The sequence below is a fragment of the Moschus berezovskii genome, chromosome 28, assembly GCF_049115385.1.
Source record: "Moschus berezovskii isolate FMDL1 chromosome 28, NW_MosBer_1.0, whole genome shotgun sequence".
NCBI classification, from domain to species: Eukaryota; Metazoa; Chordata; class Mammalia; order Artiodactyla; family Moschidae; genus Moschus; species Moschus berezovskii.
This window is the reverse complement of record NC_142487.1, coordinates 1,785,466-1,799,709: the sequence shown is the minus strand read 5'-3', so window position 1 is coordinate 1,799,709 and position 14,244 is coordinate 1,785,466. Positions and strand designations below refer to the sequence as shown.

The window sequence follows — 14,244 nt, the reverse complement described above, 5'->3', positions numbered from 1 at the left end:
AACCTCAACACATCACAGAGACCCAGACGTTTACACAGCAGTCACGAGGCTGATTAAGAATGTGGGCCTGAGGTCCCCTTGGGTGAATGACACAGTTCAGTATTTGCTTTTGGGAGCTCAGAGTCACTGAGAGAGGCAGGCAAATACGCTGAGATGTGGCTGACATCAGCTGGTGCACAGAGGGAGCTGCTAATGCGTGGTGGCAGCTGAGCTGTCACTACAGAGAACTTTATGCGCAGACCCAGTCTCTAAGGAGCAGGTGAAGGCTTCCAGGCACCATACCAGCAGGAAGAGAAGAAAAGAGCGTGAGGAAAGAAGAGAACAGACCATGGCCTGAGGGACCACAGGAAGTCCTGGGTCTGTGCGTGGGGTACCCATGATGGGGGCCTCCCCAGGAGGGGGTGGGGCTGGGAAGGAAGAGGGATGCAATGGAAGGAAGGGGTAAGCATCTTGACCAGCGATTGGGGTTTTTATTCTGTCGGCACCTGGGAACAATCAAAGGAAAAGGAGATCAAGAACTGTGTGGCAAACAAAACTCGGTGGCAAAGCAGCAAGAGGTCTGGAGACGGGGCAGCGATGCCAGCAGTGCAGGGAAGACAGACAGACAACCAGCGTTTCAGGCCAGATGTCAGCTGGACTCTGGGCACACATGAAGGTCCTCATATATAATCTGAAGCACCGCCCTTCAGTGCCAGGGGACGGACTCGGGCCATGGAAGGTTAGGTCAATGCTCGGGGCGAACAGGCTACAGGGCTGCAGCCAGAAGCCGGGTCCTGTCCACCCATGTGGGGCTATGCCACCACACTGCGGGCTTGAGAGCTCATGGCAAAATTAACATCCACAGAGTCATGTGAGGAAGAGTTCGGGGATCCCATAAGTGGTAGGTGTTGATGCCTTTATGTGATGCTGGGGTATTAACCAGGGAACGCAGGAGGCCTGTGAGTGGTTCTGGGCTGGCCGGGTTCCTGCAGGGCCTCCCTCCAGGGGACAAGCCCAGAGAAAGCTGGAGGGTGAGAAGGGAGCTGAAAGCTGGAGATGCACAGGCGTGACCACAGGCCACACAGAGCCCTCTCCACAGGAGAGGGGACGCGCCCAGCGGTGTTTCCACACCTAGACGAACCGCGCTCCCCTTGGATAATACATCCATCTCTCCTGCTGCCAAAATCCTGTTTTATTTTGTAAAATAAATAACTTTTTTCTTTAAATATTAAAGTTATATAATACTAAACCTTTTTTTTTCCTAACTGCCCCTGGCTGCCCTGTACTACCTGCCCTTCAGAGAACGCTGGTTTGGGGGTACACGGGCTACCCCCCTTGCTTCACAGGCTCGTGTTTCTAGAGGTGACCGCCTGAAGACAGTCAACACAGCGCAAGCACCTGGAGTTAGCCACACTCCAGTAAGAAAAACAGATGGAACCTCGGGCCACTGAACTGGGCCAGAAATCGGAGCACTTGGCTGTGGAGACGTGGTTAATTGAGCAGCACGTTCAAAGGTGACGGGGAGCAACTTCTCTGCTTCTGTACCAAACGAACAGCCACAGCAGTTGTCCGAGTGGCTGAACAACTTTCTGTGGGCCAGGTCAGGTCAAGTGACAGGGCATCCAGGGAGGGCAGAGAAGCGAGCCACTCCTCCTGCCACAGGACAGGCCTAAAGGTCACCACACAGGTCACCTTGCGTGGCTTCTCTGTGACTAACTCAAACCACACACTGGCCTGCGCAGCCAGACAAGCCTCCGACATGAAGCAACTTCAGTGTTTTCCCATCTAAACTGAACTCCAATCCAGCCCCCACTCCTTGAGGGGACGCCACATGTTCTGAAAAGTCAGTGTCATGAGATCAATTTACATTTGAAAGATAAGAAAAGGCATTAGAGGCTTCTGTCTTTGCACCAAGAAACCAGCTCAGAAATGCTTGGGATGGTGTGGCAGATGCAACTATGTGTAATCCAGCTAGGAGGGAGTCAGGGGCTGGGCGGTACCTTGATGACACATGGTGAACACTCCATCTCAGGGCCTTTGCACCAGCTGCCCATCTACTTGGAAAGCTTTTCCCCGACTCTCATAGGTTCCCTCTGTTCCCCTCTGCTGAGCAGGCTCTGCTGCACTTGGAGTGGCACCTCCCGTGCAAGCCCACCCTCACCTGGCTTCCTTCTCCCATGGAATCGCCTGGACCTGGCGTTGCCTCGACCTGGTATCAGGCCAAGTATCGCTTCACCGTGAGGGTCCCGCTGTTTGCTCCCTGCTGGGGCTCTAGCACCTACAGCGGTGTGTGGCCACGGCAGGTGTCACCTGGTGGAGGGACAGAGGAAGGACCGCCCCCGCCACGTACCGGACGCAGTAGAGGAAGTGCGTGTGGTAATCCGCGTACACGAAGAAGTCGTCCCCGACTTGGTGGTCCAGCACGGAGTGGCTGTTCTGGAAGTAGTTCAGCACGCTCAGGATGGTGCAGTTCTGGTTGTACGGAGAGAGCGGCGCCACGCAGATGTCCCGCAGGGTCACAGTCTCGTTGTTGTAAGAAGCAGTGATGCTCTCGATGGCGGTTTGTAAGTCAAGGACCTGAAAAAGGATTTTTTAAAATAAACAAACCCAGAAATACATCATTTTTCCCTCAGACGCTGATTAACTCTTACTGCTCTGGGTGAGGGTGGTTAGAAGATAAAAGAGTCTTTGGAGAAAATCCTTCCTGAGACAGGGGAGAAGACTGAGATAAATAAGGATGAAAATATTTTTAAGTTTACTACAGTTCTGCTGAGGATCAGCAAACGGCACTCAGAGAGAGGGGCAGGGGACAGCACGACAGGCCACATCCCAGCGCAGGACACACCAACATGTGCCCTCCCACCCGGAGAAACAGTGACCACGAAGGGGAGCCCGGGGTCATCTGCTGGGTCTTCCTGACAGTCCCTCCCATCCCCAACAAACACCACCTCGCTCCACACTATGCTTGCTGCTGCTGCTAAGTCACTTCAGTCGTGTCTGACTCTGTGCGACCCCATAGACAGCAGCCCACCAGGCTCCCCCGTCCCTGGGATTCTCCAGGCAAGAACACTGTAGTTATTTACGTATATTCTCGTATTTTCTAGTAAAGAATACAAATACACTCCAGGAGGTAAATGACAACATGTGCACCTTTTGCAACAAGCTGGGAGAAAGCAATGGTCAAAGGGTACGAAGATTCTATTAGACTCTTGGGAACATGCTGATGTTTTCTCAAGCTATCAGACATTCTGTAGGGCAAGAGCAACACTGAAAGGAAAAAGTATGCAACTGTATAACTGTTCATTAAGAAATAAGTGGATGGCAGTTAATTTACAGATAGCTCTCCAGGGCAAGTGTGGGAAGGGAGGATGGACAGATTTAAAGGACGCTGTAGGAATTGGAGTGGATCTTATTCCAAACACAGGCCAGGAGCCCACATTCAGGCAGTGACAAGGTCATTCCTGCGGTAGGTGGGGTGGGGTGGGGCGGGTCCACAGTGATCCAGCAGTCCCTCCGAGGTCTCCAGGACAACACAAGAAGCTTTATTCCTTTGGTTCCTGGTATATTACTTTTGAATTACTAGCGGGAAAAAAACTCGTAAGTTCCTAAGGTGAATATATTAATAAATACATTCTGTTTCAATAGAGACATGCTCTTCTCAATTTCAAGCAAGACCTACTATATGAAATAAATACAAAAGTGATCTACAGCAAATTTTTCATTAAGTTCAACACTGATCACTTTTTGAAAGTAAGTGAAAAGTGTCTTATCATTAAACCATCACACTCAGGCCGAAACCCACATCAAGTGAACTGGCTGAAAGCTGGCCTAGTGCCGGGTCTTCTGGAAGTGGCTTCTGCCAAGAGCCGATTACCTGGTGCAGAATGTCTACGGCGAGGGGAGACCCGAAGGGCACGTCGGCTCCCGAGGGGTAGGGTTCATATGTGTGCGGCGGGGTGTAGGGGGCCCGGATGATGAGCTGCTCCGTGCGGAAGAAGGGCCCAAAGTGCGTGTCGAAGTATTCCTTCTCCCGGCGTGCCTGGCTGCCGGGGGCCGACCAGAGGTCCACCGGGTCAGTTGTGACCTGGATGAACACCAGGCCCGAGGAACAGGCGGCAATGAAGGCCACGGAGAAGAACACGACACAGCCGGGGTGCCTCACGCAGAAGGAGCCCCACCGTTCAAAGAGCCGCCGCAGATGGGCCTCGAAGGCAGCGCCCAGAGGGTCACAGCAGGTCGGCCCCCCTGGAAGAGCAGGAGAGGAAGGGAGGGTGAAGGTTAAGAGCCAAACCATTCCTGAAAGTCGGAACAGGGAGAGTATTAGCTACCACTGCATGTTGCGGGACTCGCAGCCGCACAGGGACACCCAGGGATGTGCACGAGACCATCCCCCGCCCCACCCAGCTACCTGTCTGCTGGAGAAGCGGCCCTGCTCACCTGCCCACAGTGACCACCAGCCCCCCCGAGGGACAGTACTCATACATAAGCCTCGGAAAAGCCAAGTGCTCTGAGCGTTCCAGCCAAAGCAGTCCCCTCCAACCGTTCCCAGGAGAGGTGAGTAAACGTTAAAGAAATAAACACTCTCCTGCTAACACGGTGCCAACCCTTTTACTTATGTACAAATGTGCCTACCTTTGTCACTGGCGTTTATAGAGAAAGGTATATTGCCATCAATGGGGGTATACTCAGAGACAAAATACCGTTTTCTGAAAGATAAAAGCACATAAGTCGTATTAGTGGACTTCAGCATCATGAGACTATTCTTGATGTTCCCACAACCCTATTAAAAGCTTACTTCCTCATCCTGTTTGTTTCCTTCCTAACTGGTGCCTTCCTTTCCCGAAGTTCCCTTGCTCCAGGTCTCTCTGCTCACTAGTCTCAGGGGAAAATTTAAGAAGGTATTAAGAAGATAATTTCACCTTGTAGCCCTCACTCACATTTAAAAGTTTTAGGTCCTTTAAAAACACTGTGAACACTATATTCCAGGAACAATGAGCACACCTGTTGCCTAGTGCTTTCTAAACACCTTTTTCCAGTGAAAAGAACCAGGGCTCCTTGCAGAAGAGGGTGCTTCTAGGGCTGGGGCAGGGAAAATACAAAAACATCCTGTGATTCCAGAAAAAAGAACAAGCTTGAGAAAGGTGAGGGCATGCTTAAAAAACACACAGGAGCCAGCAGAAGGTGCTGCCAGTGGTCAAAATTGGGAAGATCTGAGCAAAAAGATAAATGATGGTACCTAACAGAGATCAGTTTTGTTTTTTTTTCAAGTCCATTATGTAAACATAACTAAATAAATATTGGTTAAGTAAGTAGGGTAGAAGGAATAACAGAGTAAGTCCAGCTAGTAAATGGAGAAGGAACGAGGGAAACGAAATGTCACCATTAGGTAAAAACCACAAGAGTTAAGTGTTGAAGACCCACGATGGATGGTAAAATCAGTGGACGACAGTTTGAGGAGAAAGGAGGTATTAGCACAGTCTCAACACAGCTCCCAAAAGATGTTTATCAAATCCAAAGGAAGGAACAGTAGCTTCACAGCGGAAAAACCCAGCAGACACCTTCTAAACTAAATGATGTAGGCTAATACCACCAGTGATGAGACATACTGGCATCATAAGCCATTGACATGCTGCACTGAGAAAGACACATTGCATCTGTGATGCTGTCAAAAACCTCCACCTAATCATGCGAAAACATCAGATAAAACCAAATCAGGGTACATTCAAAATAACTGACCAGCACTCATCAAAAGTGTCAAGGTCATAAAAGAAAAGGGAAGATGAGAAGCTGTCATGGATTGAAGGAGACGAACAAAGCAAGAAGTGAATGTGACATGGGGTCCTGAAACAGAAAAAGAAGAACCTCAGAGGAAAAACTGGTAAAACCTAAAAAAGGACTGTGGTTTAACCAATAATGGTATACCAATGCTATTTTCATGGTTTTGATTAAATTACATACTATGGGTGATGTGAGTGGTAACATTAGAGGCTTCGAAGCCAGTAGAGATGTAAATTAACTATTTCTGCACCCTTTTTGTAAGTCTAAAATTATTTCAAAAGACAGTTTTAAATAAACGTGTTATCCTAAGTCAAGACGCAGGTATCTAAAAGGACTACAGTACTGCATTTAAAAGGATTTGAATCAGATCTGGCTCAGACTTTCTGTTAAAGAATGGGTCTTTTAAATCACACGCCATTTTGAATAAACCAATGAAACTAACTTTAAACATCTCAAGGTCTAAATAGGCTTTTGATTGTTGACTAATTGCAGGACATAAGCAAGTCATGGAATTGTATTAGTGCAGATCTTTGTTCTTATTCTAATGAACCAAAGTCTACCAAGTGAAAGCTTAGAAATGCCACTGGGATAAGTTTTCTCTTCTTGTCTGGGAGGGTGGGAAGCAAAAATGATTACCTGTAGCACCACATAGCAAAGAATGCTCCAAAAAACACAAGCAGGAAAGCCATGTAGGTGCTCCACATGATGACGTACATGGCATCGAGACCCAGGATTCTCCAGGGAACGGGAGCGGGCGGGGGCTGCGGCTTGGGGCCGCAGACGGCCGAGCAGTCCTGGCAGCTGCATGGCCCCGTGACCTCGTCCACCGACTCGTCACAGCCCCTGGTGGCATTGTTCATGGGCTCCATCCCATGGGTTGGAAGATCTGTGGGAAGGAGTGTGTTGAGAATCTCCATTAAAAAAAAATTAATTACAAGGGTTGTACTAAATTATATTTTAACCCAATGATAAGCACACTGAAAGAAGTCATGCAGCCAGAAGAATAAGAAAGACTGGAGGTTTCTGGGTGATCGAGTTATGCTTTGCCATTTAGTGCTGCAAAATTTTAAGTTAACCTCAATAACTTTGGGCATAGGTTTCATCACCAACATTCAAGTCCACCACACTTCAGTGTAAACTTCCAATCAAATGTTTACCTCCACTGAGGAGCTAGTTTAAAACTAAGGCAGAGCTTCTGAAAAGGCTCGTTTTTTTACATTTTTTATTTTGTATTGGAGTGTGGCTGATTAACAGTATAACAGTTTCAGGTGAAAGCCAAAGGGCCTCAGCCATACATATACATGTATCCATTCTCCCTCAGACTCCCCTCCCGTCCAGGCTGCCACATAACACTGAGCAGAGCTCCCTGTGCTACACAGCAGGTCCTTGTTGCTTATCCATTTTACTTTTTGAAAAGGCTTTTTTTTTTACAAATGACTTATTCCTTTAAGTATATATCGACACCTGAAGGCAATTCTTCCTCCTCCACCAGTTCATCCAGCCCCGGATAACTCAGGGGTTACCTCTCCAGCTACCTCTCGCTGGAGGAAACTCCAGGACCTACTGATCTGAATTCATCTTCCCATGGCAGGTTAGGGTTCCTAGGCTATAAAAAAACCGTTAAGTACAATACACGAAACCTGGGGGCGGGGGGTCTCTGTCCCCACCTGAAAAGACGGGGGTGATGGTGAAGGGCGCCTGGCCATTGTCCTTGTTGAACATGTACTCGATCCAGTTGGTAGCGTTGCAGGCGCTGGCCTCGCGCCCGCACAGCAGCCCCAGGGCCTTCTCATTGCTCGAGGGGGCCTCCACATCCCGGCAGGCGTTGTACATGGCTGGCAGGGGAGGGAGGGAGAAGACTGAAAGCGCGCTGCTGGAATTCACCGGGTGAGAGCTTACAGGGGGCCTCTCACTTGTGAACCTGGAAATCCAGACAGGGTTTCCCAGCAAGCAGGGGCTGGGACTCTGGACAGCAACCACTAAGGGAAGGAACGGAGGTCACCTCTGACACTGGCTTGTCACCCTGCAAGCGACAGGCTAGGCCGGATTCCAAGCAACCTAAAGTCAAAGGCAGGACAAGCCGTGACCATCCCAGTCCACAGGGGCCTGGAGAAGCGTCACCCCCGTGCAGGGAAGAGCACACTCAAGGCCAAAGGGGGAGAAGCAAGACCCTCAGGGCCTCTTCAGCCAGCGCAGCTCGTCCCAAGAAACTACTGCTGGCAAATGATGGAACCTCCAGGGTAAAAACTGGTTTCGGGTCAGAGTTCACCTGAGATGAGCTGAGTAACACTCCTTCCGGAGCTTCATTTTAGTGCGCATAAAATAAAACACATGAAACAGTACTGTCGATGGCAGTTTGGACATAAGAAAGCAGCAGGAATGGGTCTTCCTTGTTTTTGTTGTTGTTTAGTTGCTGAGTCGTGTCTGACTGTGTGCTCCATGGACTGCAGTGCACTAGGCTTCAATGGGTCTTATATTAACATTCAGTTGTCAGTCCCTGATTGTTAGAAACTTTCTAAAACCTTCTTCCCCTAAACTTTAGAGATACTTAGAAATCCATTGTTTTAGCCTCACTCTTGAAAGGCAGATTAGCTAGCGCAATAGTTTTTTTCAGAACTGTGATAACCCCACTGCTTTCGGGCCTCTACCTTTGCTGGATAGAAAATCTCCAATTGTCATTCTTTTGAAGTGATTTCCACCTTTTCTCTACTTGCATTTAAGATTATCTGTCATTCAGATTTTATAGTTTTTAAAATGAGCTATATTTAGTTACAAATTCCTTTTTTCAATACTTTTACTGAGATAACTCACATACAATTTAGCAATTTAAAGTTACAACTTGACGGCTTTTAGCATATTCATAGATATGAGAAATCATCACCACAGTTAATTTTAAAATATCTTCATCACCTTAAGGAAGAAACCCAGGACCTTTAACTAATGCTCCCTTATTTCCCCATTCCGTTAAGCCCTAAGCAACTATTAACCTACTTCCGTGTCTATAGATTTGCCTATTCTGGACATTTCATTTAAATGAAATCATGATTTCATGAAATGAAATCATTTCATATAAATGAAATCAGTCTTTTGTGACTGGCTTCTACCACTTAGCATGACGTTTTCAAGGTCTATCCATGTTGCAGCATGGATCCTTATTTTATTTCTTTTTATGGTCAAATAATATTCCATCATATAGAGAGAGATTTTATCTCTCTCTATATGTATCAGTTGATTGATATCTGAGTTGTTTCATATAGCCACCTTTTGGCTATTATGAACATATGTTTTCATTTCTCTTGTGAGTGGAACTGTTGGGTCATATGGGTAACTCCATGTTTAACTGCTTCAGGAACTGCCAGACTGTTTTCCAAAGTGACTACACTGTTCCACATTCCCACCAGCTGTGTATAAAGGTTCCAATTTCCCAGCTGTGTATGAAGGTTCCAATTTCTCTGCATACCTGCCAGAACTTGTCTTTTTATTTCAGCCACCCTACTGGCTGTCAAGTGATACCTCGTAGTGGTTTTGATTTGCATTTCTCTGATGACTGATTTTAAGCACCTTTTCAAAACCTTATTGACTATTTGTACAAATAACATCCTTGGAAAAATGTCTGCTCAGATCTTCTGCCCATTTTTAATTGGGCTATTTCCTTTTTGAGTTGTCAGAGGTCTTTATATAGTCTAGACACAAGTCCCTCATTAAATACATGCTTTGCAAATACGTCTGTCTCCTTCTAATGGTGTCCATCAAAGCACAAGTTTTTTATTAAATTTTTTGGTTACATTTTTAATTGATCATTATATTTATACGTTGCTCTTATAGTCAGCAACTGCTGAATTCTTATTCTCTCATTTTATTGTTTTCGGGCACATTCTTTATTCAGCTGCATCTAATCCTCTATCTTTTAATCCACTTACATAACTATTTCTCATTAACGGATCCAGTTGGTTCTATTTCTAATCTGTTCATTCTCTTTCCCTAGTGTCCTATTCTTTCAGAACTCTTTCATTTCAGTCGTTTTCAACAAACATGACATGGTCTTTTCCAGACTGTTCTATGATCTTCGGTTGCTGGGATACCTTTCTCCTGTTTGTCACACCTGCTTACTTTCCCTTATGGTGCCTGGTTTCTTCACAGGCAAAATCTCTCTTCTGCCACCTAGGTCTCCCTTCCACCCTATCTCTGCAGTCTTGCAGTAATTCATGAAGTTACGCACTTCATGTCCAATAGAACCAAAGTCCGAATGGTTCCTAAAATGTACAGAAATAAACTTGCACAAACTAAAAATTTCCAGAAGGGAACTTACAGTTAGGAAGGAGTTAAAGCAAATACTTTAAGGAGATTGTTTCACAGGTTGTAGCTCAAGTCCCAGAAGACAAGCAAAGCAACAACTCACATTTCCATTAGCATTTCAGTGCTAACAGAACTGAAAACTGTCCTTCTTCACAGAGCTGACAGGACAACTTGATCCACTGTCCTGAAATCAAATATAAAAGAGAGATAATTTAAAAGTTTACTTACCATTGGCAAAACTCTCTCCAACATAGTACTGTAATTCTTTGACGTTTGTTTTCGTCTGGTTTGTAGAAGGATCAACATAATCTTCAGTTGCTGTAACGTTCAGAAACTGACTTTGTCGAGGGCTACATGTCAGCTCACAAAACAGGTTCATTAGGTTATAAAAACAGGATGGACATCTAAAGAAAAAGTAAACTATTTTGAATGATCTCGTGGATAACAGGGCCAGCAAAAAAGATGATTTAAAATACACAAAGACCATTTAAAATTTATTGTAAATTGGCAAATGGATTACCATGAGGACATATTAAACCCAGCAATTCCAAACCTAAAACCTCATGTTAAAATAAAGAAACCTCTTTAAAAACCACCCTAATTACTAACATTTGTGCTGCCCGGATGTAATTTGAAGAGACAAATGCTCTCTGAATCCTGCACTTTATAATTCGGTCATGTTTCCTGTATCTTGAAGCCAAAAGGACTTAGGACTACCATGGTGACATTCTGATTGAGAATAAAAAAGGGGAAAAATGAGATTTACACATTAGTGCTTTCATCTCATAACCTACTGAAGGGCTCTCTTTCAAGCCCCAAATAATCTTAGACCGTCTCTAAACACAAGAGGATTCCCCATGATTACAGAAGATAAAAAGAACAGCAGTGGTGTTCTCCAGCTACATGCATTTCAGAAGCACCCAGTTTTCCTAAGAATCACAAGCTGTCCACTGTTAAGCTTCTAATGTTGACCAGTTATGTGGCAGAAGGCCTCTGTCCTCCCCTTCAGTTCCCTCTTATCTGCAAAAGCTATTGCTTCATCAGGTTTGCATTCTTGCAACACAACCAATCAAGACTGCCCCCCATTCTGCTCCCATCCAGATGACCACACGTGACACAGAACAAGGACGGTCTGGTCTCAGCCTTCAAAGCTGCTGGTCTTGTGGGACTTTCCTGGCAGTCTGGTGGTTAAGACTCCTCGCTTTCAATGTTAAGAGGCGTGGGTTCTATCCCTGGTCAGGGAACTAAACAAAGACCCCACAGGCTGCACAGCGCGGCCAAAAATAAAACAAAAGCCTCCCGTCTAGTGAAGGAGCAGACACACACACACTGGCTTGCTTTCAGGAGTCCCATGCTTTACTGTGACAGACAGGAAGGACAACTGCACCATCTGAACAGAAATGGCTCCTGGGGTGCACTGCTTCCTACCACTTTCCATAAATTACAAACTTCTCTCCATGTTACTCCATCTTCTACAGTCATCAGTTTGGACGGCTGCATAATATTCCGTATTAGCATCTCATTGTTATTATACATAAAGCTTTGCTACCTCTGACAACACGGGAAATACTTGGCTATCTTTTGATGTTTATGCCCATAATGCCTCACGCCGAGTAGATGCTAAATAAATGTATTTGGCCGAATGACAGCTTCAATCTGACTCCAGCAACAGCCGTGAGATTTCCTTCCATAAGATACAGTGGCCTGATTAGAGCCTCAAGGCTAAAGATCTAATTAGATCTATTGCTACGTTGTATGTCATCCTGAGATAACACACAGAGGGGTGGTTTTCCGCTCTGCACTGCCAACTGAAAATCTGGGAAGAAACAAGGATGCCCACGTGAGCCCTGTCACCTGCAGTGAGACCTGCACAGAGAAGCACGGGTCCTTCCATCCACCTTCATCAGGGGGCTCACACCATGCTGCTCAGACGGCCACCACCAGCTCACTCTTCTCACATTTGAAAACTGCTGGGTAAGCTTGGAGAACATCTATTACGTGGCCCTTTTCACTGCCCCGGTCACGAGAACACAGTGGACAGCAGACTAACTTTGACAAAACCAGCCGACTCTGCCAGAACAGGCTTGTGAACAGTCATCAAAGGCAGGCTCCACTGAGGAGAGGGAACCATGCACCAAACAGGGGACGGGGGCGACGCAGAGGACTGTGCGGAGGAGGGGCCTGGGTCAGAGACCCGGGCAGGATCCCCGGAACCTCGCCTCGCCACCGTGCAAAGGGGCTCAAGTCTGAAAGGACCCAGACCCCAGTGCAGGTCCCCTTTGGGGTGAAGACATCTCAGAAGCAAACCAAGTAGCAACTCTGAATGTTAACGAGAGCGAGAACGAAGCCTGATCATTACTACTTTATCAGAAGTTCTCCTTTATCTCTGAGAAGTCCTAAGATAGCATTCTTAAAATGAAACAAGAACTAACTTTTAAACCCATTTTCTCTACATGACTGGAGGTCAACCCACCTGGACAGAAACTGCAGAGGCAGCTGCAGGTTGTCTTTCAGTGTGTGAAGCTGCTGGACATCACAGCAAAGGCTGACATTGCCAAAGAAGAACCCCGGACAGAGTTCCTTTCGGGAGAGAAAACATGAACATCAGAGTAGCCAAGTTAAATAAACACAAACACTCCTCAAAGAGGAGACCACTTTCTGCACTTCATCCTTTTTGAGGAACACAAGGGTGACACACCTATTTGCAAACCTCTTGCAGAATTCCTTTAAAAGGCGATCAAATTCCTTCTATATAACCAGGGACTCACAAAACTAGAGGCAGCAGAGATATTTCAACTTCTTTGTCTTATTGGGAAACTCACTTTCTTTCTGTGACAATAACTTTACCCCTTTTTCGGTTATTTGGTTATGTTTAACCAGAATGCTATTTTCTGCGAGTCACTCCAGGGAAAGTCAAATGCCTTTAAAAATTTTGATGGAAGAAGCAAATAAGTCCAGAAGACCTGCTACCGTGTCAGCTGGATTTTAGATAACTGCAGCCTCTAAAGCCAGTCTTTTAACCTGGATTTTTCCAGTTCTTTTCTAATATCCCTGTGTATCAGGGATGGTAATAGAGACAAGAAACAGATTCCTGGCGGCAGTCAAAGGTCACAGGCTCTAGGTGGAAACTGGAGGAACCTCTAAAGTGAACATAGGACAAGCGAGTCACAGCCACTCAGCAGCCCCATCCACTCAAGTCCCGAAATCTAGGAAAAAAAGGGGCTAACTCTGAGTGTATTTTGAAGAAGCTGCAAAGAGCAACATGGAAGGTACCAAGACCAAGTCCCTCAGTAGTAACCTGCTACTGGGAAACTTTATGAGCAAGGCATGGTCAACCCCAGAAAAATGACGCCTGCAGAGTTAGCATATTATCTTCTCTGCGCTACAGGGAAGAGTCTGGGACAAGAGAAGCCCATTCATTCCATCTCTATCCCCACCCCACGGGAATATTTACGGTGTAACTGCAGAGGACCTCTGATTAGTGTTTTGTGTTCCCAATGCCCAAGACGACTCACTCACCTGCACTAGGTCATAGCCATCCTCTGGCAATGGCTTTGGTGGCCCAGAATATCTGCAGTTGTATCTCTTATCTCCAGATGCAATTCCACACTCTCCATACCAAATGCAGGACTGTGAAAATACCTGCAAAAGTCAACAGAAAACGGTTCACTAGGGCCTCAGGGATAACACAAATTTCAACAGCAAAAACGCCCTCATTCACAGAAGCTTCCAACAGTACCTGCTAAGCGAAGTAAAAGCCAGAGGCACCGGTTAGTTGAACATTTTGAAAAACATTAATTAAAATAAACCCAAAGCTCAATGCTGGAGAAGACTCTTCAGAGTCCCTTGGACAGAAAGGTGATCAAACCAGTCCATCCTAAACGAAGTCAACCCTGGATATTCATTGGAAGGACTGGTGCTGAAGCTGAAGCTCCAATCCTTTGGCCTCCTGATATGGAGAGCTGACTTCACACTGGAAAAGACCCGGAGGCTGGGAAACACTGAGGGCAGGAGGAGAAGCGGGAGCCAGAGGATGAGACGGTCGGATGACATCATCAACTCAATGGACGAGAGTCTGAACAAACTCCAGGAGACAGTGAAGCACAGGGAAACCGAGCATGCTGCAGTCCATGGGGGCGCAAGAGTTGGACACGACTTAGTGCACGAACAACAACCAAGTCCAAAACGGAC

At 46.4% G+C, this 14,244-nt stretch overlaps 1 protein-coding gene across 2 annotated transcripts in view; it reads right to left on the bottom strand.

The window, feature by feature from the left end:
• The window catches only part of NPC1 (NPC intracellular cholesterol transporter 1), a 43,885-nt gene that overhangs the window by 19,221 nt on the left and 10,420 nt on the right, over positions 1 to 14,244 (bottom strand). The window contains exons 2-9 of one of the 2 annotated variants that reach the window (XM_088833486.1): positions 13,573 to 13,695; positions 12,527 to 12,633; positions 10,282 to 10,457; positions 7,425 to 7,592; positions 6,394 to 6,643; positions 4,612 to 4,685; positions 3,854 to 4,224; positions 2,330 to 2,556 (exon numbers count right to left, since the gene is read on the bottom strand). In XM_088833486.1, the coding sequence (XP_088689612.1) occupies positions 2,330 to 2,556; positions 3,854 to 4,224; positions 4,612 to 4,685; positions 6,394 to 6,643; positions 7,425 to 7,592; positions 10,282 to 10,457; positions 12,527 to 12,633; positions 13,573 to 13,695 (1,496 nt within the window). Of the gene's footprint in view, positions 1 to 2,329; positions 2,557 to 3,853; positions 4,225 to 4,611; positions 4,686 to 6,393; positions 6,644 to 7,424; positions 7,593 to 10,066; positions 10,188 to 10,281; positions 10,458 to 12,526; positions 12,634 to 13,572; positions 13,696 to 14,244 lie in introns of those variants that run through there. The other variant, XM_088833487.1, reaches the window with a different exon arrangement.